Here is a 27,770-nt window from a genome sequence, read left to right as displayed (position 1 = left end):
TGCGACACGACTCCACCACAAATTCCCCCCCACGTCCACCTTGCACCTCACACCTTGCGCCTTACACCAACCCTGAAATGGAGGCCCGCTCTCTCACCTCCGTCAACAACCTCGCGGCCAACCCGCCGCAGTATCCTATTAACCCGACAGACGAGCGACAAGATCCCTTGGTCCTCTACATCTCCCGCGTTCCTGGCACTCGAGGTATGATGCCCAGAAATCTACACGCTACTCCGTGCCCCTCCATACTGTAACACTAACAAAACTGCGTCTTAGATGTCATCCTCTCCCCCTTCAAACCCCAGCTCAAAATCGTCTCCGCCGAAGATGTCGCCAGCTCGCTCTACTATATCCACCTAGAGGCGCCGTCCTCGGATCTCTCCGCTCCGGCCGCGACTTTTGATGACGGCTTCCGATCATCCAGCGACGAGGGTTCCTCCGCCAGGAACATTCCCAGAAAGCCCCTCCCCGAGACCGCCAAACCCCTCCCCTCGAGCCGCGATTTCCTTCCTCTCCCTGGCGACGAGAACCAGAACCCGAGGCGAGCCCGTGGTCACACTGTCAGCTCCTCATACGATGCCGGTCGCTCGGCCCCGTCTCGTGAACAAGAGGTTCGATTCAGCCTCGACGCCCAAGACTCTGACCCAAGGCCGCAGGCTTCGTCTATACGCCGTACGGCGACTGTATCTCGGAGACCCCTTGGCCCCAGAACCATGAGGACTCCTGCCACTCCCAACACCGACAAGCCACTTCCTGCATACCCTCAGCTAGACGGAGAGCGAGTTCCCGCTCATGCATCAGGTCCTCGGAGACAGAGCCACGCGAGTCGGTCTCCGTCACCGAGGAAGCAAGGAGAGACTTCTTTCACCAACCCATTCACGCTGGCTCTGATCCGTCGGGATCCGAGCACCGGAAACCAGTGGAACGTCGGTCATGTCTCATCCTACCAGTCGGAAGCACCAGCGGTCGAGCAGGACGAATTCGGCCCATTTCTTCCCAATGTGCCACCAGTCCAGTCTACGACGACTCCTGCCGCAAATCCTCCGATCAATATCCAAATCGAGACTTTGGGTTACGGCAGGTTCCGCAATATGCCCGTGAGGAAGAGCTTCGATAATGGCCCTGGTGATGGAATCCCAGCAGACGCAAGGGTTCCCCGAAACGAAGGTGCTGTGCTTTCGAGGCAGGTTCTTATGAGTTACGCAAAGTCTTGGTCGTCCAATTGGAAGGAGAAGTGGAACGAACCTCGGTCTGAACATCGTCGGCATGGAAGCGTGGCATCGGTGGACTCAACTGGCTCTACAGAGCTAACCCCTGAACCACAGACTGCTCTGGGACAGCCAGGCCCGGGAATGAGACCCCGCGGATATGTCTTTACCAGTCCGTGGAACGGGAGATGCGAGTTCCGGACTGGAACCACCGGTCGCAGTGTCCGATGCTATCACATTTTGCACGACGACAAGCCGGCGCTGAATACTCTAGTCGATCAAGGAGTTCCCATTCCTCAGCAGTTGGTAGGAGCGATGGCCCTCAGTGAGCTGCGCTTCAACCTGCCGAGCGTAGAGCTCTTCAAGTCCCCTGAGGGGCGCGAGGAAGTCAAGTCGCAAGTCCAGGGGCACTTCAACAAGCTCCTTCAGAAGCTTGATGAGAAAACTAATAGAAACAACAACAACGACTACGACGACGGCATGATATCGCCGTTCGATGTGAACCTCGGCAAGGAAAAGGCCGGAGGCGGCAACCGCGGAAAGCGAGCCAAGATGGGGAAGCTAATCATTTACCCCGACGGTCTGAAGATGCTGGATTTGGTGGTGGCGGCCAACATGGGCATTTGGTGGGGAGCTTGGGAGAAGAGCTTTTAAGTGACTGCTTTGGTTGAAAGTTAATGGCTTGGAATGGAATGGATGATAGTACCGGCGCTGTGATGTTTGGATAGACATGTATACCCGCAAGGAGCAGCACGACGTAACGACTACATGGGGTCACGGATAATGAATTGATCATTTTGGTGTCACTCTGGGATCGCTTTTAGCTTATTATGAGTCTTTTGATGTGTTTTAATGAGTCAATTATTGTCAATTGCAAATTGCTAAAAGCATCGTGGTGTTGTTGATCCGACAATGTACATTGGTCGGTTGAGTCTGGTGCTGCACGTGACAAGTCACGCGGCATGCGAGCACCAATCATCTGCCCAGCAATGTAATCCCGCCTGGGGCCTGAGCAACTTTCCCAAGCCGACACATCACGAACGACGGAACAAAACCTCGCCTCCCGCCCTCTCGCCTCCGCCTCGCCCGCATCCCGCCCAATTGGCCTCCCGTCAATTGCCCTCGCCCCTCCGCTCAACTCTCCCTCGCCATGGCGCCGGCTCTGCAGGCTACCACCGCCATGCTCGCGCGCCGACAGCTCCCCCGGGCGGCCGCCTCCAGCAGCAGCGCCGCCCTCATCGCCGCCCGGATGCTCGTCGCCCGCCAGGCCTCGCGCGGCTACGCGACCCCGAACGGACCCCCGCCCGCCAACTTCCGCACGAGCAGGAAGGTCACCTGGACCTGGGACAACGAAAGCACCCTCGACCGCATGGGCAAGTTTTTCCTCATGACCGAGATGGCGAGGGGAATGTACCTCCTGCTCGAGCAGTTTTTCCGACCACCGTATGTTGCCAAACGAACCACGACCGCCTGGATATCTGGGACGAAGTGCTGACGACAGAATAGCTACACCATTTACTACCCCTTCGAGAAGGTATGCGAGACATGGCCCGCGGAGAGCTTCCGCTCGGACCGACCGGTGGACTGATTGATATCCCAGGGTCCCATCTCCCCCCGATTCCGAGGCGAGCACGCCCTCCGACGATACCCCTCGGGTGAAGAGCGCTGCATTGCCTGCAAGCTCTGCGAAGCTGTACGACTTCCCTTGCCGTCCCAATTCCGACAACCCGTGGTGGACCTCCTGTACTGACCCTCCTCAGATCTGCCCCGCCCAAGCCATCACCATCGAGGCCGAGGAGCGAGCCGACGGCTCCCGACGAACCACCCGCTACGATATCGACATGACCAAGTGCATCTACTGCGGCTTCTGCCAGGAGTCGTGCCCCGTCGACGCCATTGTCGAAAGCCCCAACGCCGAGTACGCTACCGAGACGAGAGAAGAGCTGCTGTACAACAAGGGTGTGTTTTTCTTTATTCCCTCTTCTCTCCCAATTCCCCGACGAATGGCCCTCAATGGATTCCAATTGCCTTTTTTTATCTAATCCATCGTCTCCCGGGCATTCTCCGTGAGCTTCGCCGTTCAAGCAGCCCAGCTCCGAGATGCGCGGTTTTGCCAAGAACCACCCTCGGCTAACAACCCATCAACAGAGAAACTCCTTTCCAACGGCGACAAGTGGGAGCCCGAGCTCGCAGCCGCCATCCGAGCGGACGCCCCTTACCGATAAACCAAGAATGGGGAGAAGAACAGAAGAAAAATCACGACGACATACATCTTGTTTTGTTCCTTTAGGTTTATTTGTATCTGGTATCTCGTCGTTGTAGGATTTTTTGTTCCAGGCGGAGGGAGGCGGCAGCGGCAGCGGGAGCAGCAGCAGCAACAAACAACAACATATTTGTCTTTTGCCAATTGCAGATGGACATTGCACAGCGGACAGCTGGCACCGGGCGATGGGGTTGGGCGGCATCTGGACGGCGAGGTGCAGAGTGTGTATATAATCTAGAGCTCAAAAGCCCTTTGTCACTGGTCATTTCATTCTTGTGTTTGGTGCGTGAGGCTGGTTGAGCGGAGGAGGTCATGGGTTGTCTTCAACTACGAGATGCTTGGACACATGTGCTAACACCAAGGAACAGTCGGTGGAATTGGCCATCAATTGGATTTAGTGAGTCTAAAGCTCACGATGATTCTATCGTACATTCAGCTGACCCTAATAAGGTAATGCAGCGACCGAGACTAACCGCAACACCGTCCACCTTAAACGCCATCATCAGCCAGCCGATGATTAATATCAAATGACTTTTACACCAAATTCAGCACTCCCACGTCTCGACGTCCTTCTCCTCAGCAGCGCTCAGCAACATCTCCATCAGTCCAGCGCTCACCTCCCTCATCCACGTATGGTACTGCTTCTTGCTGGGATACATCTGACACGACGGCGCCGCGGTGCTCGACTCGCCAAACTCGAGCGTCATCCCCCGGATCTTGCCCGCGCCGCACTGGCGACTATAGTACCGGCTCAGGGCGTAATCAGGGCTGGTACCCGATGTCGGGTAAAAGGAAGCTGCCTCTTGGATGGTGTATGGCGTATCGCCCGCAGAGGCCATGGCGGAGTGCATACGCTTTGCCAATTTGGTTTCAGCGGTGTAATCGGAGGCCTGCATGTACTCTCTGTACATGCTGTCCTTGGGGTCAATGCCTGTGAAGCCGCGCTTCCCGTCGTAGGCACTGTTGGTGAAGTTCTGCCGACTATCACTCGTCTGGACGTTGTCGTCGCCCCAGCCTAACAAGATCGCTCCGCCATACGAATGCAGATCGAGCAGCCACGACAGACTAGGGAAGGAATCCAGCACCCAGGCAACGTTCCGCGTCTCGGGTTCAGAGAAAGGCGCTGTGCCGTGGAAGACTTCGCTCACAGGGTCATCAGACGCGGCCGCCCACAATTCGGCGTTGGGGCTGAAGGCTTGGGTGTAGTTCCAGAGGAAGTCATAGTTGCGGTTCAAGTCGACGCCCACTTCTGCGTCCAGAACACCCGTGGCGCTCGCGGGGTTGCGGTTCTTGCGCCAGCACGAGTCCGTCGCCTGGTCGTGGGCCACGCCGTCGGGGTTCACGAGCGGCAGGACGACGATGCCGGCAGAGAGTGCGGTAAGAACTTGCTTATGCGAGTAAATCTTGTCGCCGTACTTGATGCCCGAGCGCGCGGTGCGGGCGTGCAGGAGGTCTGACAGAAAGTAGACGACGTCGTCTGGGCCACCACGCTCACGGGCATGGACGCCGCTCATGATGAAGACGCGGGGGTCTTTGCCGATGCTTGCCCCTCGGAGTGAGGCATTCTCAAAGGTGGTGAACGGGGGTGTGAAGAGCTTAACGTCCTTGAAGGTGCGCGCGAGGCCCCGAAGTGCCGAGTCAACCTCACGGGGGTTGAGGATGGTCTTGAGGTCGCGGTTGTGCACGCCCAAGCCAGCGGGCGGGAGTGTACCGTTGGCAAAGCGATCGCCAGAACCGACGAGGATGTCGTAACGAGGAGAAGCCTGAATTGGGCTGTTTTGGAGGAGAGCTTTGCTGGTTCCTGGGTGGATTTCGGACCGGAGCAGACAGGACGAGACCCCTGTCACGATGGCAGTTGTTGCGAGGATGGAAGGGAGCTTCATGGTTGTGTTGATGAGATTGGAGGTTGGAAGATTCTGTGCCAGGTGGTTCGTAGCTGGGTTATATGTCGTTATGTGAGGTTATTTTTGGTTATTTCGGGTTGTTGGTTCGTCCTCTTTGTATCGCCTGTTTTGTCTGTTCGTTGCGACGTTGCGACGTTGGTTGGCGCACATGTGTGATTGTTGGTTGTGTTGTGTGGTTGGCGGTTATAAGTGGCTGTGAGTGGTCGCGAGACGTCTGTGGGGAAATAACTTCCTTGTCGCCTGCCTAGTTGCAGACTTGAACAAGGGAAGGAAGGCACTGTGAAACACAGCCGGGCCTGTTGGTACCTAGGAATATGGATACAGTTGCTCCTTCCGGCAATCCTTTTAGCAATCCCTCTGCGGTTCCTTCTCGTATTAAGCATCGCAAGGGTGGGCGGGTAGGTAGGTATGAAAATAGGGCCGCGGCAGTTAGCCTCACAGCCTCCCCGAATGCGACCCTTTCCGTGGCACAGGCTTGTGCTGCTGTGTCGTCGCGATCGGGTGTTGAAACGTGGGATCTCAGAATGTGTGTAATGGTGCGCGATTGATTGCTTTGTTCGACAAAGACCCAGTGTCTTGGAGTGGGATTTGATATCGACACGCGAGGATGCACAGAATCGGCAAACGGAGTGGTACTAAGACAATGATTGACAAACAGTGAAATCGATGCCATCTTTTCTGAGAAACTATACCATCTGCAGGATATTTCATATGACGGAGTCTGCGGGCAATGGGCATCTCCGCCACCATCCCTACTTTCTAAGTTACAGGGTAGATCGGCGAGTGGGCGAGTGGGCGCTTCGCAATGACCTAAACATAGTTCCCTCTCAAAGCGCAGCCAGGGGATTTACTTATGGCCCGTCTAGAACGGTTCTTTGTGCCCCTTTGTTGAATGTTAAAAGAACCAGCCCCTTCTAGATATAGCCTCTTGTCGCCAATTAGAATCCAGAATCCAGATGCTCTCATGGATTCTGTACTAGCCAACGAATAGACCGTGGACTCGCTCCTCGTCAAGTGGGACCAATGAGGGCCAAGTCGATTGTGCTGACTTTGGCGAAACATGGGGGAATGAGCCGGGGGTCGAGATGTGCACAACAATTGAACGCCCAGAACGAGCTCTAAAAATACAAGGAAATTTGAATGTACCAAATATATGATTTAAAAAGTCACCATGTAATTTTCAAAGTCACTTCATTCCCTCAACCCTGCTAACCCCGTACCTAAACTCGCATCCCGCTCTCAAGAACTACCCTCGGGAACGGCGATCCAATGACAAGCCAGCGTTCCACTGACGTACTCGGCCTTTTCCCCCGGCAAGGTACGTACAGGCCGAGAAAACGCAACCACGTGACGCGCCAATCCCAGCTAGCTCCGACTCTCCGTGACCCGAACAGCAACGAGAAATTTATCATCACCACTTTGACCGAACTTGCCCCCCCCCCCTCAAGCTCCCTCCGCCAAACCCGCTCCTCGCCATCTCGCCCGCCCTCCAGCAACCTCCCAATTGAGAAGCTGCCCCCCCGCCGCATTTTACACAATGTTCCGCTCCGCCGTCCTCCGCTCCGCCTCGGCCGCCCGTGCCGCCATCCGACCGGTCGTCGCCGCGCAAAGGACCGCCTTCGCCGCCGCGCCCCGGGCCTCCGTCATGCCCAAGATCCAGAGCTTCCAGGCCGTGCGGATGTACAGCGCCGGCGGTGCTCTCAACAAGGACGAGGTCGAGGGCCGCATCGTGAGCTTGCTGCAGGGCTTTGACAAGGTGAGCCGCCACCCCCTCCATGTTGAGCTGGGAGAGATGCGGAGGCGCGACATGTGGTCGGTCAATTCGACTGTGTCGATGGCTACATGTCGGATGTATGAGTGTATATGAGGCAGTAGTATGGGACGATGCTACAAGTGTCGTCTTCACTACTCTCCGCCTCCAACCACCATCCAGACGTCTTATCCGCCTCTCCCACCCTGCTCCTCAACACAGAAGCTAACCGCTCCATCATAGGTCAACGATATCGCCAACGTACGTCTTCGAGAACACCTCCCCTCTACTCGCCCCTCCACCCCGAACCAAGGAACCTCCATCTAACCCCCGTTAATAGATCAAGGGCACTGCTCACTTCGCCAACGACCTCGGTCTCGACAGCCTGGACACCGTTGAGGTCGTCATGGCCATCGAGGAGGAGTTCAGCATCGAGATCCCCGACAAGGACGCCGACGCCATCCACTCCGGTATGTTTTGCCATCTTTGCCTCCGACACAATCAACCAACTAACTCCCTCTAGTCGAGAACGCCGTCGAGTACATCCTCAAGCAGCCCGACGCCAACTAAACTCTCCCCACCCCATACCTCCCCCTTGTACAATTAAAAACCCCAAAGCAGGAAAAAACCCCCCTTGCATCTTACTTAGACATGTTGGGAGCACAAAAAAACAAAACCTCTTGTGCAAAGGCGCCGACAGGGGAGGGGCTGCCGGCGCGTCACCATCTTCTCGGGTTGAAACCGAGCGGGGTTTTTTCGAGGAGAGAAATGTGGAGGATAGAGGACGACGACGACGGGCGGGGGAGTAGTTGAAGGGAGGGGAGATTTGTGTTTTGTTTTTGGTTGACATGGACCCAATTTCCCCCCTCTAGCAACGTGTGAAACCGACATCTCAAGTTGAAGCTGGCGAGCGGCCTCGAGGGAATCGTGAAGCGTCGTGGCCCTTTGCCCTGGGTTTTCATGTCCGGGGACTAATGGCTATTACTCACCGCTGTGGCTACCTTGTACTAGTGTATAGAAACATTTTGCTCACCTCTTGACATGTTTGGCTCATTTGTGTTCGGCTTGCCATGTACATGTTTCCTGTTATGTGGATGGAGTGGGCTATGACGGTCTCTGTTGACATCCAGCCCTTTTATCACTTCCAACCAAGATCTCCGATCAATGGGTCAAACACGGACGGTAAAGTATTTATCTCAAGAAGCTTGAGTTGCATTGTTGCATTCCCCTTGGCGAATGACAATATACTAACGCACAATTGAACCCAAAGTTCACTCACTTCACCATCGTCTGTCTATGATACACCTCAGGATACGTAGTCAAAGTCTCTTCAAATGTTCTTCCTCTGTACAAGTATACGTGCGATACATGCTCTCCGCTTCATTGCACAACCCCTGCTCTTAAGCAAACTGATTTCTTCGCCTTCTCCTGTTATCTCAAATGTTTCTTTTTTGGGGAATCCAGAAACCCTCAAACACCATACCCGATCCGACTCCCATCACTCAGAAGCTGACGGCTGTCGCTGTATGCGCCTCCATCATCACCAACATCCGCCATGAGAGCTACCGAGGAGCCCTACATGGCAACGAGTAGATAGATTCATGAAATGCAACATATCAGGCTCCGACTGCTCTGGCATGTCGAGTGTAGATGGCCACCCCATTTGGCGAAGCAATGAAGAAAAAAAGACAAAACTCCTCCAAACCTAAAATGATAACAATAACAATAAGATGAAATAAAAATAAAACAGGGATCAACTCCATGCCGTGTATCCTATATCCTTTTGGGAGTCCGGGGCCAAAGGCTTGCAACGAAAAACACCTGATTTTCTCTTTCCGTTAAAGGGCCAATGCTGCAAAATGAAGAGCCACCTGGTTATGCAAATCTGCGTGCTCTGTGTCCGAGGAAATGCAACGGTGTCGCATAGCTGTTGATGATGTTGGTTCATATGTCGTAGCTCGTAAGCTTTATTTCCTTGATCGTGTCTATCAGTTGCCGCTCAAAGCATGAATCGGTTGTCCACCCGAGCCGAGGGCAGGCGTTCTTGTAAGAACTTGCGCACCACGGTTCATCATCGACCGCTAACAGGCACGGAGTCCCTTGGTCCCTTGGTTCCGTTGGTGGAGCTCTTGCCGGAAACAACACCGGCATAACTGCCCCAGGACATGCCCAAGCTACCCGATACTCGCTTCGGGGTCTTGGCAGCCGTGGACGTCTCGCCATCCTCCTCCATACCTTCCATGTGGAACATCTCATCATCCTCATTGATGGGAGTGGTGAACCGTCCGTTCATGGCCGAGCTGATGCTACCGCTAGAAACGTGGCGCTCCATGCCGCGTTCCTTGCCAATGGGGCTGATTGGGCTGATGGCACTTACGGCGCCCCGAGCGGCTGAGGGGTGGAGCAAAGGGCTGGACCCACCCACGGTGTCATCGAGGTGGTTGCGCTGGAGTTGCTGAGAGAGCATTGACATGGAATCGCTAGCGCTGCGCAGCGAAGATGGGCGAACCAAGCCATTGGCGTTGTTCATCTCCTGGGCGAGAATCGAGTTTCGCAATGGGCTGCCAACATGACCAAAGGCCGATATGGAACCTCGCGCCGACCGACTGAGATCCTCCTCCTCCTTTTGTCTTTGGAACATGGGTCCCCATCTACTAGGGCTTGTTCCAATGGGGCTGCCGTACTTGCTGAGACTTTCTAGGCCGGCGTCGCCGTCAGCTCGCATCGAACCCCTGCGTGCCTTTTCAGCGGGTGTCAACAGGTCCTGCAGATTCTCAGGGACATAGTTTTCGGGGAGGGTGTCGTCATCATCACCAAAGACGAACTCGGACTCCCAGTCTCTATCGATAGATGTCTTGGGCATGCTGGAGCTGAGCATTCTTGGCTTCGAGAATCGGGACGAGTGCATAGCTCGCTTGCCGAAATACTCGTCGACATTGCTTTGGTGGGAGCTGGGCGGGCTGTTGGGAATGGGGGCGATCAGATGCTCAGAAGAGCCAAAGGCGGAGGTGTGAAGAAGCTTGAGCGTCTCAGAGGTGCGCGAATCCTTGGCGTTGCTGAGAGACTGCGAGGGAGACTCGAGGCCGAACTTGTTGGGAACCGAAGAGGGCCATGGAGCAGCAGGGAATCGGGCGGCGTTGGAGATGCCATTGGAATCGAATGAAGCGGGGAGAGGAGCATCCAGGACCGACAAACCCTTGTTGACGGGAGACAGACCCAGGCCAAAGCGGTTCGACTCTTCATCCCGAGGCGAGCCATAGGCGGAGCTAGTGTACGACATGTCGATGGTGGGTAGGCCATTCTCGAGGCTGGGCTGGCGACCCAAGCTGTGCTGCGGCTCATCGAAAGGAAAGGCCGACGTGTACGCGGGGGCATCGGCGTGGTAGAGAGAGGTGGTGAGGGCGCTGGTGGAGGGTTGGTTCTGTGCCGAGGCGGGGTTGGCCCGGCCAGCCAGACTGATGGGCGAGGTACCTATCGTAACGCCATTCTTGCCGTAGTTGATGCGTCGGCCGTCGGGAAGGACGTGGATGTTGGCGCATTTGGGGCCGAATTTACAGTTTCCCTGTGCGATAAAGGCAATTGTTAGATTTGACGCGTTTTCGGGGAGGGGACTTGGAAATGGTGGCTGCCAGTGGCGGGTGCCATGAGGGCGACGGTGATATGGCGCACCCACCTTTGCAAAGTATTTGCAGACGTTCTCGGCGGCGGCACCAAGGTCATGGCTAAACGGACAGGCATTGCCGGCCTGGCAGGCGCCCTGGCGAAAGAATTTGCACGGAACGTGGGCGGTGTCTGTCATGATGAGCTGGGTCAGTTTGGGTGGGACAAGGGAATTGCGACAGAGAGCGATGGCTCGTCGCGGGGGTCGTGTGCAACGTACTCGGAGGGCTTCGGGGCCCATCGAAGCGGGGGGTGGTGGCAGCGGCGGGAGCCATAGGCGTGGCCTGGGCTCCGTTGGACGACGACGAGACGTTGTTGAGGCTACCGCTCCGGGCGTGACGATATTCGGGCATCGTGGGAGCAGAAGGCGACGTCTGGGATCGGTGGAGGCGCCTAGGCGGGGTGGTGTAGGAGGAAAGGGGAAAGGGAAGTAGAGGCGGAGGAGGAGCAAGATCGGAAGGCAGCGGCTCAGATGAGGGCTGCGTGAATGCGGCGGCGGAGCGGGCGGCAAAGAGGGTCGCTCGCTCGCGCGCTTTTGGAAGGGCTCGTTGGACGGCTCGTGGAGGGCGGTGGTGGGCGCAAGGTGGGGGTAAAATGGCGGGCGCTGTTGCTTGCGTGCGGCCTGGACGTCTGTTCTGGGCGGGCGAGCGACTGGAGCGGACGACGGACGGAGGGACTGAGCGACGGACCTGGTCGATCCCGGGCGTGGTACGTATATGTATTAGTGGTGGTGGTATAGCGGCCGTAGTGTAGCAGTCGCGAGTCAACCCCCAGTTTGATGGCTGACCGGGGTCTCGTGCGTGAGATGGCGCGGATGACGGCGATGTCGTGGTCGGGAGGATGATGATGTTGGAGAGGGAGAGATTCCTTGGTGTTTTTGGAGTTGCAGGAAGAGAAGAGCGGAATTGGGAGGGAAGGTCCTGCAGCGAAGGGAAAGTGGCAGGCACGATGGTGCCAGTAGTCGTTGCTTGCATCAAACCGCAGTCAGCTGGCAACCTCCAACTGCACGATTAGGTCACTATTCTCAGCCGAGCCGGCCGCTGTAGCGCTGTCGCGCTGTAACGTAGGGGCAATCCAGGGCACCTCGGCGGGGGCTTGGAGGGGTTGGCCCGCTAGTTCGTCGGCCTTTAGCGGTTTGTGGCGGGCGAGTCAATGCAGCGATGCCCTACTGGGGCTTCGACATGCGTCCAGAGTTGGATTCCGTATTGTCGTATTGCCGGTGTAGATGGGTGCTATTTAGGGCAAACCTGCGTCCGACTTGGGACCCGTATAAGTAACGTCGTACAAGCGGTGTTATACCCAGCAGTAACGAGAAGAGCGACAGTGGTGTTATTTGTGGAAGAGCTGTTGCCAAACTTGGTTGTCAAGTTGGGACGGAAGAGGCGGATCTGTATGTAAGAGGGAAGCGAGGTGCAGCGTGCGCAACCGCAGGTGAGGTAAGATGAGTCTGGAGATGGTGGGAGCTTGTCTGGCACGAGACCGGGTTTCTTCGTCATCGATGGCAAGGATCGGGACAGAGTGGAAGAACGGGTTGGGAAACCAGGAGACAACCAAGGGGATACGGGATCATGTTAGAGAGGTCGCCTAGAGGGTAAGGGACCGGGGACATCTGGCCTTTTATTGCCTGGGGCTTCTCGTTAGAGACATAGCGAGAGAGAGTCGACGACAGTCAGTTACTACTGGAAAGAGGCAGACTGAGAGACAGACATGCAAGTGAATGGACGTCCCCCGTGTGGCCGTTGGTTGGTTGATGGGTGGTTAGCGGGTCTCTTGATGGTGGTGGTAGTGGCAGTGGTGGTGTACTTAGTGCCCCATGGACGGGATATTGCCATGGAAGTTGAAACCTCCAGCCCAGCCCCGAGGCTGTGAAAGGCGTCTGGATCATTTCCGGCCGTGTCTCTTTCTTGGCTTGCAGGCTCTCCGGTACATGATCTGGTCCGCGACACGCAGGGCACAAGCGCAGACGTCAACGGCCCGGTCGAGGAACCTGGATCCCTGGATCTCAGAGACTCGTGAGCGCCCTACTGCTCTGCCTATCTGCCTGGTCACCCATCGTCGGGCTCGCAAGTACCCACTACGGGGCGCGGCGTGATGCGGACGGATGAGCCAAATGTACCATGTAGATTTTATTAAATACATTATCGCTGTTTCGTTCTAGGGGCTACCGTCTGCCCGGGTTGGCAAGCCTCTCCGCCGTTTCCTTCAGCTGGCAAGCCATGGCGGAGAAATTAAACTTCTGGAGAATGCCGTAGGTGGTGCAGTTTTTTGTACCATTTTGCTTGTTCGGCTGCTCGAGAACAAACTGGTGCTCCAAACGGGAGTGTTCCATCCTGCGAATCAGGTCATGTAGGTCAGATTCCCAGGGCTGCCATCCGGCCGGTCACACACTCCTTTGGGCTGTGTGGAGGGGTGACTCTGGCCGCTTTGGGGTTCGTAGGACTCATCTCAGCCGGGCTGGACTCTGTTGGACTCAGAGGCCGGCACTGCATCCTGTCTCCGCCTCCCTGGTTCTCCATGGCAAGTCTCAGTCTCACTCTCCCACGGATGTCCGAAGGCGGTACATAGAGTACGTACACAAGTTACCACACCACCACTATCCGCCGTGTGCCACCATTCCGTCCCCCTTCTTCGCTCCACAAAAATGGAACATGCTTGAATGCGTGGGCGGATGCTGAGTGGGATGGCTCACGACCGCAGGATGGACAGACTCACTCACAAACGGCGACAGGCTCGGAAATCATGGCCCCATGTCACTCACATCACATCTCTCCCGCCCCTCCTCCTCCCACTCTCCCACTCTCCCACTTTCCCACGCCTCCAGCTTCCCCGCCTCATGGCTGGCTGGACCTTGCTTTGGTCAGGGATTGACCTGGGTGGGTGTGAGAGAGCCACTGGTCCATGCCACTCCATGAATGGTCACCAGTCATCACTTGCCCCTCCATGGCGATGCCATCCCCAACCGCCTCTGGTACAGTGCAGTACATCCCAATGCCGTGCGCACCCTCCACCGCTCACCTATCCCAAGGTCAGACACCCGACAAGACACAGACGCAGACACACGGCATGAAAAAATAACCTGGGGCAATAGCTCCCGTCCCCTTGAGCCTCGCTCGGCACCTCTTGTCGATCCTCGTCCTCCCGTTAACCCCAGGTCGGGTCCGTGAATCAAGTTGCAGCATCTCGCCGTCATCCAGGCCCGTGTAATCCTTTCTCACGGAGGGGCGAGATCCGAGATATCCAGAACGAAGTGGTCTCGCCTGACCCTGTTTTTTCTCTCCGGTGCTCACCAGGCTGGTTTGACTGGGACGGACTCTCCGTTCCAACACATGCCTAGGACTCAGACTCACGACAGGACTCAGGCGGACGGCAAGACTTGGTCTCACAACTCACAAGAGACAAGAGCCATCCGCCAGCCATCCAGCATGTCTTTGCCTGCGTGCCGTCTCGCCTCACTTCGCGTAACGAGAGCTTTGGATTTGCATCCCATTGCATCCGAAGGCATCCCTGTCTCGCCCACACCCTGCCTTGCCCTGCCTTGCCCGCCATGCCCCATGGCCATACCCACCAACCGTGGCCGCCGTCTCGACGATCAAGGCAGATGTCGGCCGCTATCCCCAACTCGGCCGGCCCAGGCCCTTGTCGCTCTGCACGCGCGCGCGTTGCCTCTTGTGCGACCATGCATGCATGATCGATAGTGTCGCAGTGTCGTAGTGTCGCAGCGTGTCGTCGTCGAACTCGTTTACTCGGCTCAGCCCAGACAAGCTCAGCTCGGGTTCAGGCATACCCGATCTGGGACCCGCGACGCGAAAGAGCTTGCGCAGCTCGCGGTGGCGATGCACTCACTCACTACCCAAATCGCTGACTTAACTCCTCCATCATCGTACATCTCACCTTGCCGGGTAGACCCGGCAGATGCACGAGATCCCTGGCCCATGAACCGACTTGTGTATCCTGGGCTCCTGCAGTTGGATCCCATCTGAGTGAACTAGTGCTTGCGGAGCGTCGTTTGGTGTAGCATCGGGTTTGTGCAACCCGATCATGACCAGTTTGTGGTGAGCGAGGAATATCTCCGCTCCGAAACACCAAAATACGAACGTCGTCGCCGCAAACAATAGGGGTTCTATGGCAAAAGCAATGTTATTAAGGCAATCGCTGCTGTACGCCGACTGACGCCATTCTGCAGCAGAAGCGGCATCTCGCCGCGCGGTCTCAGCCTGGGGTTCAGCGGCTGCAGCACCAGCTAATGTGCAAGGGTTCATGGATGTGCTGGGCGGGAAGCAGCATCCAAGCAGCATACTTACCCGATACGGGGCCGGTTTAGTGTGTCGCCGCGGTCTGGAGGGTGCGCCTCGCGCGGGCATCGTCCACTGAACCAGCGCCCCCAGCGCCCGCTGACGCCGCCTAGACATGGCGAAGGACGCATGGACGCCCTGGAACCACTGGAGCCACTGGAGTTACAGGGGGGAGGTCATTGTCGCCCGGCTCCATCCTGGCTTGGGGTCCGAGCGCCTTCCGTTTTGCGTCTGCCAGAAATAGCCCCCGCATGGAGTTCACCTTAGAGGTACGTACATATAGGCGGTACCTCAGGGATCAGGCAAACCTGCCGATTGTCTCGTCCACTGTGCAGTGCAGAGTACGTACCTCCTCCAACGACCTCCACCTCGTGAACTCCAACTGCTTGCACGACCACACACTCTCCCCCATTCCACCGATGTATTCAGACACACACTCGTGGTGACACACACACGCTATCGCACACTCACACACTCACACACGCTCGCACACCCGGCCGCAAGCATGGGCTCTTACACACGCACACATGCCCCTCCAACATGCCACCAACAGCCACACGCTTACCCACCCCCGCAACTATTGGAGTATCTCTTTGCGGATTGGATTCATCAGCTTCCCCGGAGACAGCCTTGGGCTCTCAGGCTAGACTTCGGCCTGTGAGGGACCTGTATCCGGCCAACCGTACGTTTGTCGTCTTTGGTTCGCTCGTCATACCTCCATGCTCGTCGTCTCTATTTCTCTAGTTCTCTCCATCTCATCTCGTCTCGTCCCCTCCCGGCTCGTTCCCTCCCGATCATTCTCCACCCCTCCACCCCTCCATCCCTCAATCCTTGGAAACTCCTCTGGCCCCTTTCGATGTCGTTCTATCTCGACGTTGGCCACTAGGTCATCGTTCTGATATGCCCTCGATCGTCGCACCCCTCTATCCTGTCGACCGATGCAGGCTACTCTCTAGCTCCACGCCGACTGGGCATAGCTCCACATCCCATCGAAACCCTGGCCGTTCCGTTGCTTCGCATCTCTGTCTTCTCTCAGTTAATTCGCCCCGGGTTTCCCTTGCCCGCAGGAGTTCGCACTTTGTATCGAGTACGGCACACAACGATCGACCTGCCAGCATGTCGACCCTGCAGGTGAATAACGTCTCTGGCTAGTCGTCTATCCGTTCCCCAGCCAAGGCACGCAAACTCAAAACACATGGCACCGCCTGTAAGACGCCGTCCTACTACGTAGTAGGCTATTCGACATACCATCAACGCACTCGGCTCCGAAAATGGTCTGGTCGCAAGCGCCATGGTCCCCGACCAGGTTCACCCTTCCTCAACCTAGAGTGTCTCAGTCGGATGACCACACCACAGCCCTCATCACACATCACCACCATCATCATCGAGCCCCCATCACTCATTCGCCTCTTCCCGGCGTCTCCACCACACCCTTTCTCCCAACCGCGTGCGAGTTGTGAGCCAGTGTGTCACTCCCAACCACCTCTCACCCATATGCCCTCGTGTTAATGCCTACTGCCGTGACCGCCTGACTGCCTCCAAAGCTGGGGCTTCGGACTGGCTCCGGCCACCTTGGGACAGCTTATATGACGTCTCCAGCCTTAAACATCATTCACGGATCACCGCGTCTGCGCGTTGAGCGGGGACCAGTGGCTTACTTGGCGTCCCCAGAGTTTACTCTTGTTGCCACATGTGTGGCGGTCCTGTCGAACATTCTACCCGCACCTCTTGCACCAAGGTTCTGGGTTCGTGATGTTTCTTGATCCTCACATATCTACATCTTCATTTCATTGTTCCTCCGCGCCTCCTGCTGACGTCAAATCTAAGCCCACTCTGCGGGTCCTCACCGTTCCACCGGCCAAGAATTCACCAAGGATTCACAAGTGCTGCACCGGCTAGCTTGACACCCACTCCTCCAAACCATCCAAACCGCCAGCCTCGGGCAGCGAAAACAAGTTGACTACCGATCCCAGCCTTCACACCCTCAATCTGAGATGGACCCCTTCCCTTGCTTCTACTAGCATCTCACAGAATCTCATGATCCCTGCCCCACATCATCCGACCGGAAGCCTGGCGGAGTCATCAGTCTCCTTCCACACCACTGTCGCGTCCCGGGACTCACGTCTTTGCCCCGTCGACGCGTCTCAGAGAGATCCCTTCCGCCCGTTGCAGTGCTTAGTGGCCACCTTTCTAAACATCTAGATATAACTGCCGGCGAGAAACCTCCGAGGTGTGTGACATGATCTGCTCTTCGCCGCCGGTTCAAGCGCGGTTGTCCACACCTTGATGAAACACCCAGGTCAAGGACCGCTTTATCCCTGATTCAAAGATCCGTTCCCGTTTACTTCCCGGCTGGTTCCCTAGCCCGAACATGTTGATGGGCAAGGTTCATGAAGCGCCAAGATATCAAGATTCCGATGATCCGTCTGATCTTGTCAGTTTTCGTGCCAACACCACACAAAAGAACGCAAGTGCTAGGCCCATTGTGCTGATGGATTCATGACACGTCCATTGCCAATAGACGACTGGACTACGCCTTTGTACCCAGCACTTTTGCAAAAGTGTCTCACGAGGTGTTGGAAGCACCATCTAAAATCGCTGCGTCTTTGGCTGACTAGGTAGGTCGCGAGAGCCTCACCAAGTAACCAGTAAGGCAACCTGAAGGCCTACAAAAGTTAAGCCACATTCGGCTAGGGCCCAATAGTATCGTTTGGGCTGGTTTGGTTCCACCAGGGCTGCCATCAATCGAGAGCGGGCGGATGACCAGGCATGTGACTTGGTGGTGGTGTGCAAGTGTCTTGGCCTGGCTGGAACCCCCAGGCAAGCTGGAACATTTACGGGCGCCGCAGTCTCGTATCCCAGTGTGTGAGAGGATGACGAAGGGGGCAATGGCCTCGCCGGTGAAGTGATTGAGTTCCGGGGCATCCACTGCGAAGAGGATGGACGCGTGACGAACCGTGTTTTTCCAAGATACATCCTCGCCACACGTTTTCTTTCACATGCTGCCCGGCTGCCGTGTGCAGTTGTCTGAGGGTGCCCTCTTGGCAGCAAAATGCGGATCTGAAGTCTCCCGGTGTGTGCGGAAACCGGAAAGACAAAGAGTCTTTCGGGGCCGGGACAACTCGTTGACATCCCGGCAGCCTTTTGGTGTTTCTTTGGTGCACCAATAGGCAGGACGCCGGGCCAGTGGCGGATTTGATATGTCCTTTGGGTTTGTCAAGAAAACAATGTGGTTTGTAAGGCGTCCCCTTTACGCAACCTTTGTGTTAGACTCTACGTGGACAGCTCTTCGTGCCCATCCCAGCCATCCCAGCCGCAATAGGAGCTGGAAAAAGGGGACTGGACTGTCTTGGCTCTCGAATAGTCAGAACTCTCGTCGGCGGCTAGCAGGCGGGAGAGAAAGCTGTAGAGAAAGGCGAGTCGCGGGCCGCTCCCACCGCCGGCGTTGCCGCGACCGGCGCAATGAGCATGTTGCCCCGTTTGACGCGAGGGTGGAGGCCGGCGCGTCCTAGCCACTTTTGCGCCAAGGTGAGGGTCACGTATGCTGTGACGTAGTGTAGGTGAGTAGGCATCGGTGAGATCAGAGACTGTGGGTCATGATGGTCAAGTGCCTTGGTGGGTTGAGGTTGGTCATGCCTCAAGATGTACTTTGGGGGTTTCATGTTTGCGTGATCAGTCACATGGCGGGTTGACGAGTAATCACTATGAGGGCGATGGGCATGTCCCTCTTCAAGTTTTGCCATCGCAGAGGTCCATCAAATCCCTTCATCGCCAGGACACGGCAAGTCATGAGCTATTCGAGCCTCTGTTTGGTGGTGCCAAGGGGGGCTGGTCTACAATATGACAGAGTGGCTTGGATCCATTCTGAACGCAAGTCGGCGTATTCCGCCTCGTGGTGCCCCTATTATTAAGAATAGCGAGGAGACTACTGGTTCAAATAGTGGCTGCAATGTTGGGTAACAACTCTAAAAAAGCCATGTTGTCGGTGCTGTCCGGGTGTACTCAAACAGGAGGCTGGTGAGTGCATCAAGATTCCCCTCGGTGGTAGGGACTGGCGTATCGAGAAGACACTCGTCGGGATCTCGACGTAGGCTACGTAGGCTGGCGAGCATCTAATGCAATTTCTCAAGTCCCTTGATTTGCTCTTCGGCAGCTGTCGAACCATGCTATGTCAGTGCTTCCCATGTTCTGTGCTGCAGTTGAAGTCGCTATCTGTTGTCTAGTGATGTATTTGATGAACGGGGAGCTCAGTCCCTGGAGGCAAGGCATATGAGGCTTTCATTGTGGTTCGTCTTGGATCGCGGAGGAATTGTGGTGCGCATGTTGTGTTGTGTCGTGTCAGGCGATGTTCAAGCGTGTACGTGGGAGTGTCTGGGGGTTCGCTCGATGCTACTCCATCCACACAACAGACGAGGGATGCACTGGGCATTCATATAGCCACCTTGGAACCCATGGAGGTGTCTTGCCGTTCTAACAGCAATTCCAGGTAAAATCGAGACCCAATGAGAGCCTAACGGAAGCCAGGTTTGCATTTATATCAAATGCCTGTTCTGGCCATGCAAGTCCCATCTGTTAGTGACGCCCGTCGACAGCTCCGTTAGCTTATCCACTGGTTGGTTCCGAGCAGCCGTCTTTCCTAATCCGGGCTGCCAAGGAATGAGTCATTCTGGCTCATCCTGATTCACAGCGTGGGGAGATCCACTCTGCGCGCTATGGGGACATGGGGTTCCACCCACCGTTTCGCGACTCTACCGTTTTTCGATATGGAGATGCTGGAGGAGGGGGCATGGATTTGGCGATGGGCATCAGTGAGCGTCAGAATGAATCATTTCGACATTGATAGATGTTGGTGTCGTGCCTGGAAGACGTGGTGATCTGTCCTGGAGGGTTCGGGAAGCGGGCTCCGAGATGTCCGGAGGAGGACATGAGAGACGAGAAGCTCAACAGACGGAGGGTATATAGGATGTCTATTGCTTGGTAGAAATGGAACAAGTCATCTTGGAATGCAATCAACCACCATACAATGACCAAGGGATAATAAACGACATCAAAATGTAAGCATCTGCAAATACCCTCCCCAAGAATACACCCCCTTGTCTATGAAGAGAGAAACGGAATCCGACGACATCTCCATGAGTCGCATGAGTCCAAAATATCAAGGAAGAGAAACGACATCGTCTGACGACACCAAGATGGCAAACCTTTGTCACAAATGGAAAAATCTTGAAATTGGTTCGCTATATGTACAAAATAGGATGGTTGTGCTAACTGCGCTTGCATCCCAAACAGGTTCCGTCCAGCCCAGCGCTCTACTTCGGGTTGGTGTTTTATCTTCCCTGGATGATGGATTGATAGGTACATAAAATGCAGTTGACTATTGGCGGGGAATCCCACCTTCTCACTCCCATGAGACTGACGAGTATTAAGAATGAAGCAATGTGACGTGTGACGTGTACGACTTCCCCTCACTTCTTCCCCAGCATCTCCCGCAACGCATCGACCTCGGCCTCGCGCCTCACCAGCTTCAGCCGCAGATCATCCCGGTCGCCCGTCATGTCGGCGAGGGCCTGCTCCAGCTCGGCGATGCGGTCGAGGCGCTTCTGGCGGTACTTGCGCGCGGCCATGGTGTTGCGCTGGCGCTTGAGGACCACGGCGGCCGCGCCGTCCTCGGGCGGCGAGTCGGCCTTGCGCTTGGTGCTGCTGGAGAGGCTGCTGCTGCTGTCGGGTGACGTCTGGCTGGTGAGGTTGAGGTTGAAGGTGGAGAAGCCGGAGGAGGTTGCGGCGTAGGAGGGTGAGTTTGTGGCGGGCGTTGTCGTCGTCGTAGTGGTTTTGGATGTCTGGAGATGGGTGATGGTTGAATGCGGTGGTTGCTCAAGGGTGGAAGCCAGGAGGTTTGCTGTCTCTTGGGAGAGGAAGTCGTCTTCATAAAGAATCCGATCACTCATTCCCAGCGACGGGGTGGTTTGTATCTGAGTCGCCATGTTGGGAATCAGCACACCGCCGCCCGAGAGATCCAGCGTCGGATCCAAAAGACACTCTTGCGCAAGCCAATTGTCGTCGCAGCCGTCCAGTCCGTCACCGGCAAGGAGCAAGTCCGGCTCGGCGTTGAAGTCGAGGCCACCAAAATCGCATCCAAAATCCAACCCAGGCGAGTCGAAGGTGTGGCTGTTGTCGTGTTGGGAGGGGAGCAGGTGGAAAAGCCCCAGGGCATCTCCTTGACTATTACCAGGGCGGTTCGACGGCGGTGCAGAGCTGAGAGGCCATGAAGAACATGCCAATTCGGACACACGACGTGGCTGCTGAGCATGCGGCGGCCATTGGTTCAGAGTAAGGGGGCGGCGGCCTCCCTACGGACTAAGGAGGCCGGAAGGCTAAGAAGGGGAGGGAAGAGGGCGGGAGCGGCGGATGATGCGAGATCAATCCGGCTGAAGTTGGGTGAAGAGGAAGAAGAAGAGGAGGATGAGGGAGGCGATGGTGGGGAGAGACTTTATACGGAGTGACGAGACATGCACGAACAAGCCATGGGAAGCCACCGGGGCTAATCAGGGACTAACTGGGGGTACATGGGTGATCCGAATGGTCGCTAACGGTGCCCATCTCGTCATTTAGCTGCATGGTGCCATTCCGGACGCCCTATCCCCAGGTACAAATGATGCTAAACTGCAGTGTTACGGTGGGTCATGGACGGACAGGGATGTGAGGGCCGCTCCGTTTACACCGTTTCTGTTCCGTTTCGGAGACGCCGTAATCCCTCTGCATATGCTGATGCTCTGCCAAGTCAGAGTGTGAGTCACAGCAACAAAGGTTCCAAACACTGCATATAATGGGTCAGATAATGGGTTTTTGGGGAATTATCTGGGGACTTTCAAATGAGAGGATTGCTGTTATGTATATTTGCGGTGTTGAATGTGGTTGAAGTCCTGGCCATTAGCGTCAGTCAACTTAACAGTGCCATGTGTGCATTGTTTATGACAACTAAGATTGCAGATAATTTTCCTGGTGTTACCAATGAGTACTTAATTAATAAACGAAGGTCGCCTACCGTTTTAGGTGTCTTGCACGCATGAAGATCGGATACGTGGAAGCATTCGGTTTGATATAGGGTAAATAAACGATCGATTCGAAGTGGGTTCAACAAATCTTGAGTGCTCAAGGCCAGGTTAGCGAAACGTTTCGGCTTACTTGCACATGTTGTCAACGGACATCTAAAATATATTCGTTACTAGATCATGCCGAACTTGCGTAATGCGGGAAAACTCGGCTCTACTAATTTTGATCAGTGATCTCGTCAAATCTAGCCGCTGCATTGACCATCGCGTCCGCAGAATGCGCTCCATGTTGAAAAACCTTTTTGGAGAATACGATAACTCCTACGAAATGTGTTCAGCTTCGATCCCAAGATAACCCCTGTTATACTAGACGCACCATACAAAGAGCTGAAAATGCTATTTAATCTAAACCGTAAAGTCATCGCTGTTAGTTCTAAAGACTTGATACGGAAGTTCAACTTTCCAGCGTCACTTGGGCATTGCCGACCAGGGCATGGACTCACAACGCTGCTCGTCGCGTAGCAAGGCAGAGAAATTTCGCACTACAGCATTAACAAAGCTAAAATCCCATCTCTACCAACTCTTCAGATATTCCTTTAACCCTGTCGGAATCGGATCCGAAGACTGTGCGAGACCCATCCCGTGCAAGAAGAAAATACTGCCTAGCCTGGTCCAGTTTGCCTTGTTCTTTATAGAGATGACCGAGATTTCCAAGACAAGTTAATACAGGAAGGCACGTCTTGAAGGTGGCAGGTCCCAAAGACTTCTCATACCCTTGCAGTACTCGCTTATACATAGCTTCCGCTTGGCTAAATCGGCCATGGCCAGCATAGAAGACCGCTAGATTGTTGACTGTTGTGAGTGTTGACGGATGCTCCGGTCCTAATGTTTTCTCGCCCCTTTGTAGTGCGCGCTCATACAAAGCTTCCGCTTCGCTATGTCGGCCTTGGCTGTCATAGAGGATCCCTAGATTGTTGACGGTGTTGAGTGTTGATATATGCTCTGGTCCCAATACCTTCTCCTTCCCTTGTAGTGCGCGCTCATACAAAGCTTCCGCTTCGCTATGTCGGCCTTGGCTGTCATAGAGGATCCCTAGATTGTTGACGGTGTTGAGTGTTGATATATGCTCTGGTCCCAATACCTTCTCATTCCCTTGCAGTGCTCGCTTAAGCATAGCCTCAGCTTCGCTAAGTCGGCCTTGGTCTTTATAGATGAGACCTAGATTGTTGACTGCTGGGAGAGTTGACATATGCTCTGGTCCCAATACCTTCTCATTCCCTTGTAGTGCACGCTTATACATAGCTTCCGCTTCGCTAATTCGGCCTTGGTTCTTATAGATGAGACCTAGATTGTTGACGGTGTTGAGTGTTGATATATGCTCTGGTCCCAATACCTTCTCATTCCCTTGCAGTGCTCGCTTAAGCATAGCCTCAGCTTCGCTAAGTCGGCCTTGGTCTTTATAGATGAGACCTAAATTGTTGGCTGTGCTGAATGTTGATGTATGTTCTGGTCCCAATACCTTCTCGTGCCCTTGCAGTGCGCGCTCATACATACCCTCCGCTTCACTAAGTCGGCCTTGGTCGCTATAGAGGTCTCCAACGACTCCATACATCCATGAATCCAAATCTTGCACCCTCACGCCTTCTGTGATCAGCTCCAGGCATCTGTCAACATGTTGCAAGAGTCGCTGCTGTAACCTCCAGTATTCATCGTCTTCTGTCTCCGGCGTATGCCATGCCACGCATGCTATGGCAAGTTGCGCCATCTCTGCATCAGTCGTTTCGTGCAAGACATGCACCATCCAAGCGTGCACGCATCCATGTATGCTGTACCCAATCGAGCCCGTCGTGAGCTCCTTGGTCGAAGGATCGGCCTCTACCAATCCGTGGTCACATAGTAGACGCATGCATTCCTCAAATGCGAGTTTGTCGGCCGTCAAAGCTTCCAGCCAGGGTGGTGCCAACGAGTCCCCGACAAATAGTAGCTCATACCACAAATCATTATGGCTAAAGTACGCCCAAAGCTTGAGGAGCATAGCGGAAGACTTATTCCGTCGCTGTATGTTCATGTACGAAATGTTCCACGTCGAGTACATAGCACGGTCTTCGTATGACAAGAGCTGTGGACTCGATTTCTGGAGTCGGTACCATGATTCATTGTACAATTCCAGGTACTCGTTGCACGTCATAGAAACTTGGTCTAGGTAGGCGCCGGCAGTCGAGAGGGCAAGAGGAAGACCATCGAGCTTCCGGGCAAGATTGACAGCAGCGGGATCTGTATAAAGAGTCAACATCCAATCATCAATCATCTGTCCACTTGTGCTCGTTACCTTGCCCAAGATATTGACGGTTCGATGTAGATTCCAAAATGTGAAGGCTATCCTCAATGCATTTAAGTTTGCCCAGCCGTATTGTCTGGCCAATTTTGACCGTGGACGACCGCGTTGTCACGATGATGGCGCCGTGATAGCTCCCTGGGAGAAATGGACGAATGTCGAAAGGTTTAACTGCCAGGCTAGTCGTCTGCTCAGAGCTCCCTGCAAGATTGCTTTCGTCCTCGATATCATGAACGCTGTTGTCCAAGCCAGAGGTGCCACCCAACTGAGGATGATCATAGTTGTCATAGACGATGAGCCAAAGTTTGTTGCTGGATTCGTCGAACCACCTCTTGACAGCTTTCACCACCTCGTCAACATCCTGATTGGCGACAGCCTGCTCAAGGTAGGTGATAGAAGGATGCTCCTGAAGTATTCGCTCTCCTGTTTTCACGATGCTCTGCTTCAACGTCGCCTCATCTCTGGCATTCAGCCAGACAACTGCTGAAAACTGGGCGTAATGCCGCTTAGCAAACGCGATTGCAAGCTGAGTCTTACCCATACCACCAAGCCCGTGGACGACAACAGTGCGGCGGTCATGGGATACCGCCAAAATCTTATGCATCTGAGCAAGCTCCTCCTCTCTTGCAACGAAATGACTCGCCTCAGTAACCTCTGATAAGCTGAAGCTGAGTGAGAACTGGGAATTCTTGTTCCGCGCTATGCCCGTATATAGTTGTCAATCACCAAGTACAGGCAGCTGGGCAGGAAGCACTCACCATCATCAGCCCTAGTTTCTGCCTCCAACCGGGATTGAATGGTACGCTCGGCATCGACCATCATAATCCGCAAATGGCTGGAAACGGTAATGTAGCCTCCGTCCTGGCTTGAGGGGAACTTGACCATGTTCTTATGGTCTGCATGGATGACCATCGGCTCTGCGTCCGCTTGCGATGAGACGACCGCTGACGATTTGGGGACCAGCTTGCATGTTCAGCAATTAAACTCCACGAAAGAAATAGAGCACAAACCAGAATCTTTTTTCCAAGGGCCGTAGTCGTTGGGTATTCCTCATAGGCAAACTTTGTCACGAATTCACCACTGATCGGACCATATTGCCCTGACTGCTGTTGCAACCACTCGGAGTCTTTCTCGAGATGCTTGAGGAGGTGGTCGTCGGCCTCCATAAACAGAGAGGCGACGTTGGCAAGTACACGTCCCAGTTGAACACCATTCCCACCTTGATGGGGAGTGCCCATGAATATGATGCCATATGTTGAGAGTTTGATAGAGCGCTGTTCAAGAAGAGCACCTTGGCGAGCAGCGTCCGAATGAATCAGTGCCTGAAACGATCAGTTAAGCTCCAAAACTTGGTCAGTAGCCGTCACCTACACTTTTCAAGACAATACCCCCAAGGCTATGCGTTATGAAGATGATCGGTCGACGCGAAGACTAAGTTCTCGTCAGTGTGTTGACGGACACTCATTATGAACCTCATACATTGGTCAATTTCCGCTTCGTACTCAAGTCGGACACTAGAGCCCGTGCGTGATCGTACAGATATAAGCTACTTAAGCTAGAAGCAGCATGCGTTCTCGCGTCGTAGCCCCATGAAAGGATTCGAGCTCTGGGTAGGTCGTCGGGGAGGAGATCGCGGAGCCAGTGGACACCATTCTTCGCGATCCATGTCTTCTCTCGGTGACCGTTCAGGCCATGGACGGCGACGATGCTACCGCGTGACCAGTCAGATACAAACACACACACGGCATGCAAATAGCACCCCGCTTAGACACTACTACTCACTCAACGATGGGATCGGCACCCTCGGAGATGACGTCAAGTCCTCGTGGACGCTCAACAGCCCCGGTTGACGCAGTGGAGGGAGGGTTTTTGGTGGGCCTTCGGGAGGATCGAAAAATCCGCTTCCAGGATGGCATTGTAAGCCGATGAAACTGGGTGTTGTTGTCGGTCAACTTCTTAGCACAAACAGTGTAGATGTTGAGAATGAGTTCAGCCCAACAAGCCAAAGTGTGGATTTCCGAGACACGTGTTCAGCTGCGGTGACGACCAGGCTGCGTGCATTTCGGCCATTGTGAGGCGCCTGAATTATTGATACGCTTGCACAGCCACATATGGATGCCTTGTTCAGACGCTTTACAGCCTTTTCATACCGACGCTGAATCTGCGCCTGTACCGCCATCAAACCCTCATGTCAATAAAATCTTACTAATTTAAATTACACGCCGAAAGTGAAGTGTATGAGGGTTTTAATGTGTCACCTTATTCCAGGAATATTCGGCGGCAATATCTGTTTTGCAGTATAAACCACGCGAGCCTACGAAGCGGGGATGGCGGAGGTATAGTGGGGGTGCGAAAAAACGACAGTTTACCAATTTAATGCCTGCGCGTATGCAAGCGGTTGTGGAGACAAAAGGAGAGTAGAAAAAGTATTGATATAAGTCTCCTTAATCCCCAGCCTCTGGGTTTCAATTTGATCTACTCTATGATTTTCTATGGCATTTATTGAGACTATGGTAGCTGGTTAAAGATTGTAGTGTACATCAGATTCATGGGCTTCCTCTCAGGGCTAGCCACAATGGACAGTATGAAATGCCTCTACGACTTACTTCTTCCTTTAACGGTGCTAATAAGGCAACACTTGGGCTTGGCGGTCCGCACTTCGGACATGGTCCACGTCCTTACGGAGGGCGACGCTCCGTTCCTGTACCAGGTGGCCTACAGTTCCGCCGAAGCAGCGCCTTCAGCGGCGACTTGTTCATTACATCCTGCTACTAAGCCCGCTAGCTTTCGCTTGGCACCCAAGACATCGCCAATTCATTTGCGGGGGAGAGATTGAACTGGCATATGTGCCCGCGGGGGGGCCAATGAAGCCGGATCCACTCGAAGCCCGGAACGCACTGCAACCCCACGGGGTAGTCTAACTGGCTGGGCCGAAGAGATTAAAAATATTCGTCGATGAGGCATGTTGGCAAAGGACCGACTAGATCGTGAACATGGATAACGGACCGACTGACTAGGCGATGAGGGAGGCACGCGATTGATGGCCTGACTACTGGGTAGCAGGTTCGTGGACGGGCTCGGAGTTCCTATTGAACAGACGCCTCGTACGAGCGAATGTATATAGTAGATAGGTGCTCTCTCATTCATCTTCATCGTCATCTTCATCATACAACAATCAATACTCCCAATTTTGTTCGATCCCGTTGCGTGTCTTCGCTGTGCACACACGCCCTCGAGGCTATTGGTATAAAAGACTCCTCCATCATGGCACGCAAGACCGGCCTCGCTGCGGCCGCTGGCCTCATGCTC

General features: G+C 54.7%; 7 protein-coding genes across 7 annotated transcripts; 3 read left to right on the top strand and 4 right to left on the bottom strand.

Moving 5' to 3' along the window:
• Positions 1-77: 77 nt before the first annotated feature.
• Positions 78-1,862, top strand: BGZ61DRAFT_362988 (uncharacterized protein; the record flags this gene model as incomplete). Its single annotated transcript, XM_046241398.1, has 2 exons — positions 78-204; positions 277-1,862. The coding sequence occupies 2 exons, from the start codon at positions 78-80 to the stop codon at positions 1,860-1,862; spliced, it is 1,713 nt and encodes a 570-aa protein (XP_046098938.1).
• Positions 1,863-2,107: 245 nt separating this feature from the next.
• Positions 2,108-3,857, top strand: BGZ61DRAFT_459607 (uncharacterized protein). The gene is made up of 5 exons (XM_046246932.1): positions 2,108-2,651; positions 2,715-2,742; positions 2,809-2,901; positions 2,969-3,167; positions 3,357-3,857. Exons 1-5 carry the CDS (start codon positions 2,359-2,361, stop codon positions 3,431-3,433), a joined length of 690 nt encoding a protein of 229 aa, XP_046098937.1. The 5' UTR covers positions 2,108-2,358; the 3' UTR covers positions 3,434-3,857.
• Positions 3,858-4,016: 159 nt separating this feature from the next.
• On the bottom strand, positions 4,017-5,354 carry BGZ61DRAFT_537221 (uncharacterized protein; the record flags this gene model as incomplete). Its single annotated transcript, XM_046254503.1, has 1 exon — positions 4,017-5,354. The coding sequence occupies one exon, from the start codon at positions 5,352-5,354 to the stop codon at positions 4,017-4,019; it is 1,338 nt and encodes a 445-aa protein (XP_046098936.1).
• Positions 5,355-6,912: 1,558 nt separating this feature from the next.
• Positions 6,913-7,695, top strand: BGZ61DRAFT_537220 (uncharacterized protein; the record flags this gene model as incomplete). The annotated part of the gene is made up of 4 exons (XM_046254502.1): positions 6,913-7,131; positions 7,369-7,386; positions 7,466-7,595; positions 7,649-7,695. The coding sequence occupies 4 exons, from the start codon at positions 6,913-6,915 to the stop codon at positions 7,693-7,695; spliced, it is 414 nt and encodes a 137-aa protein (XP_046098935.1).
• A 1,501-nt stretch (positions 7,696-9,196) lies between these two features.
• Positions 9,197-11,138, bottom strand: BGZ61DRAFT_363461 (uncharacterized protein; the record flags this gene model as incomplete). The annotated part of the gene is made up of 3 exons (XM_046241437.1): positions 9,197-10,687; positions 10,799-10,917; positions 11,006-11,138. 3 exons carry the CDS (start codon positions 11,136-11,138, stop codon positions 9,197-9,199), a joined length of 1,743 nt encoding a protein of 580 aa, XP_046098934.1.
• A 9,404-nt stretch (positions 11,139-20,542) lies between these two features.
• On the bottom strand, positions 20,543-21,395 carry BGZ61DRAFT_537218 (uncharacterized protein; the record flags this gene model as incomplete). The annotated part of the gene is made up of 2 exons (XM_046254501.1): positions 20,543-21,242; positions 21,304-21,395. The coding sequence occupies 2 exons, from the start codon at positions 21,393-21,395 to the stop codon at positions 20,543-20,545; spliced, it is 792 nt and encodes a 263-aa protein (XP_046098933.1).
• Positions 21,396-22,685: 1,290 nt separating this feature from the next.
• On the bottom strand, positions 22,686-26,377 carry BGZ61DRAFT_482920 (uncharacterized protein; the record flags this gene model as incomplete). Its single annotated transcript, XM_046249435.1, has 7 exons — positions 22,686-24,400; positions 24,456-25,160; positions 25,220-25,424; positions 25,472-25,783; positions 25,833-25,892; positions 25,941-26,169; positions 26,244-26,377. 7 exons carry the CDS (start codon positions 26,375-26,377, stop codon positions 22,686-22,688), a joined length of 3,360 nt encoding a protein of 1,119 aa, XP_046098932.1.
• Positions 26,378-27,770: the final 1,393 nt, after the last annotated feature.

This window comes from Ilyonectria robusta (assembly GCF_021365365.1).
Source record: "Ilyonectria robusta strain PMI_751 chromosome Unknown BGZ61scaffold_23, whole genome shotgun sequence".
NCBI classification, from domain to species: domain Eukaryota; kingdom Fungi; phylum Ascomycota; class Sordariomycetes; order Hypocreales; family Nectriaceae; genus Ilyonectria; species Ilyonectria robusta.
This window is presented reverse-complemented; position numbering and strand designations above follow the sequence as displayed.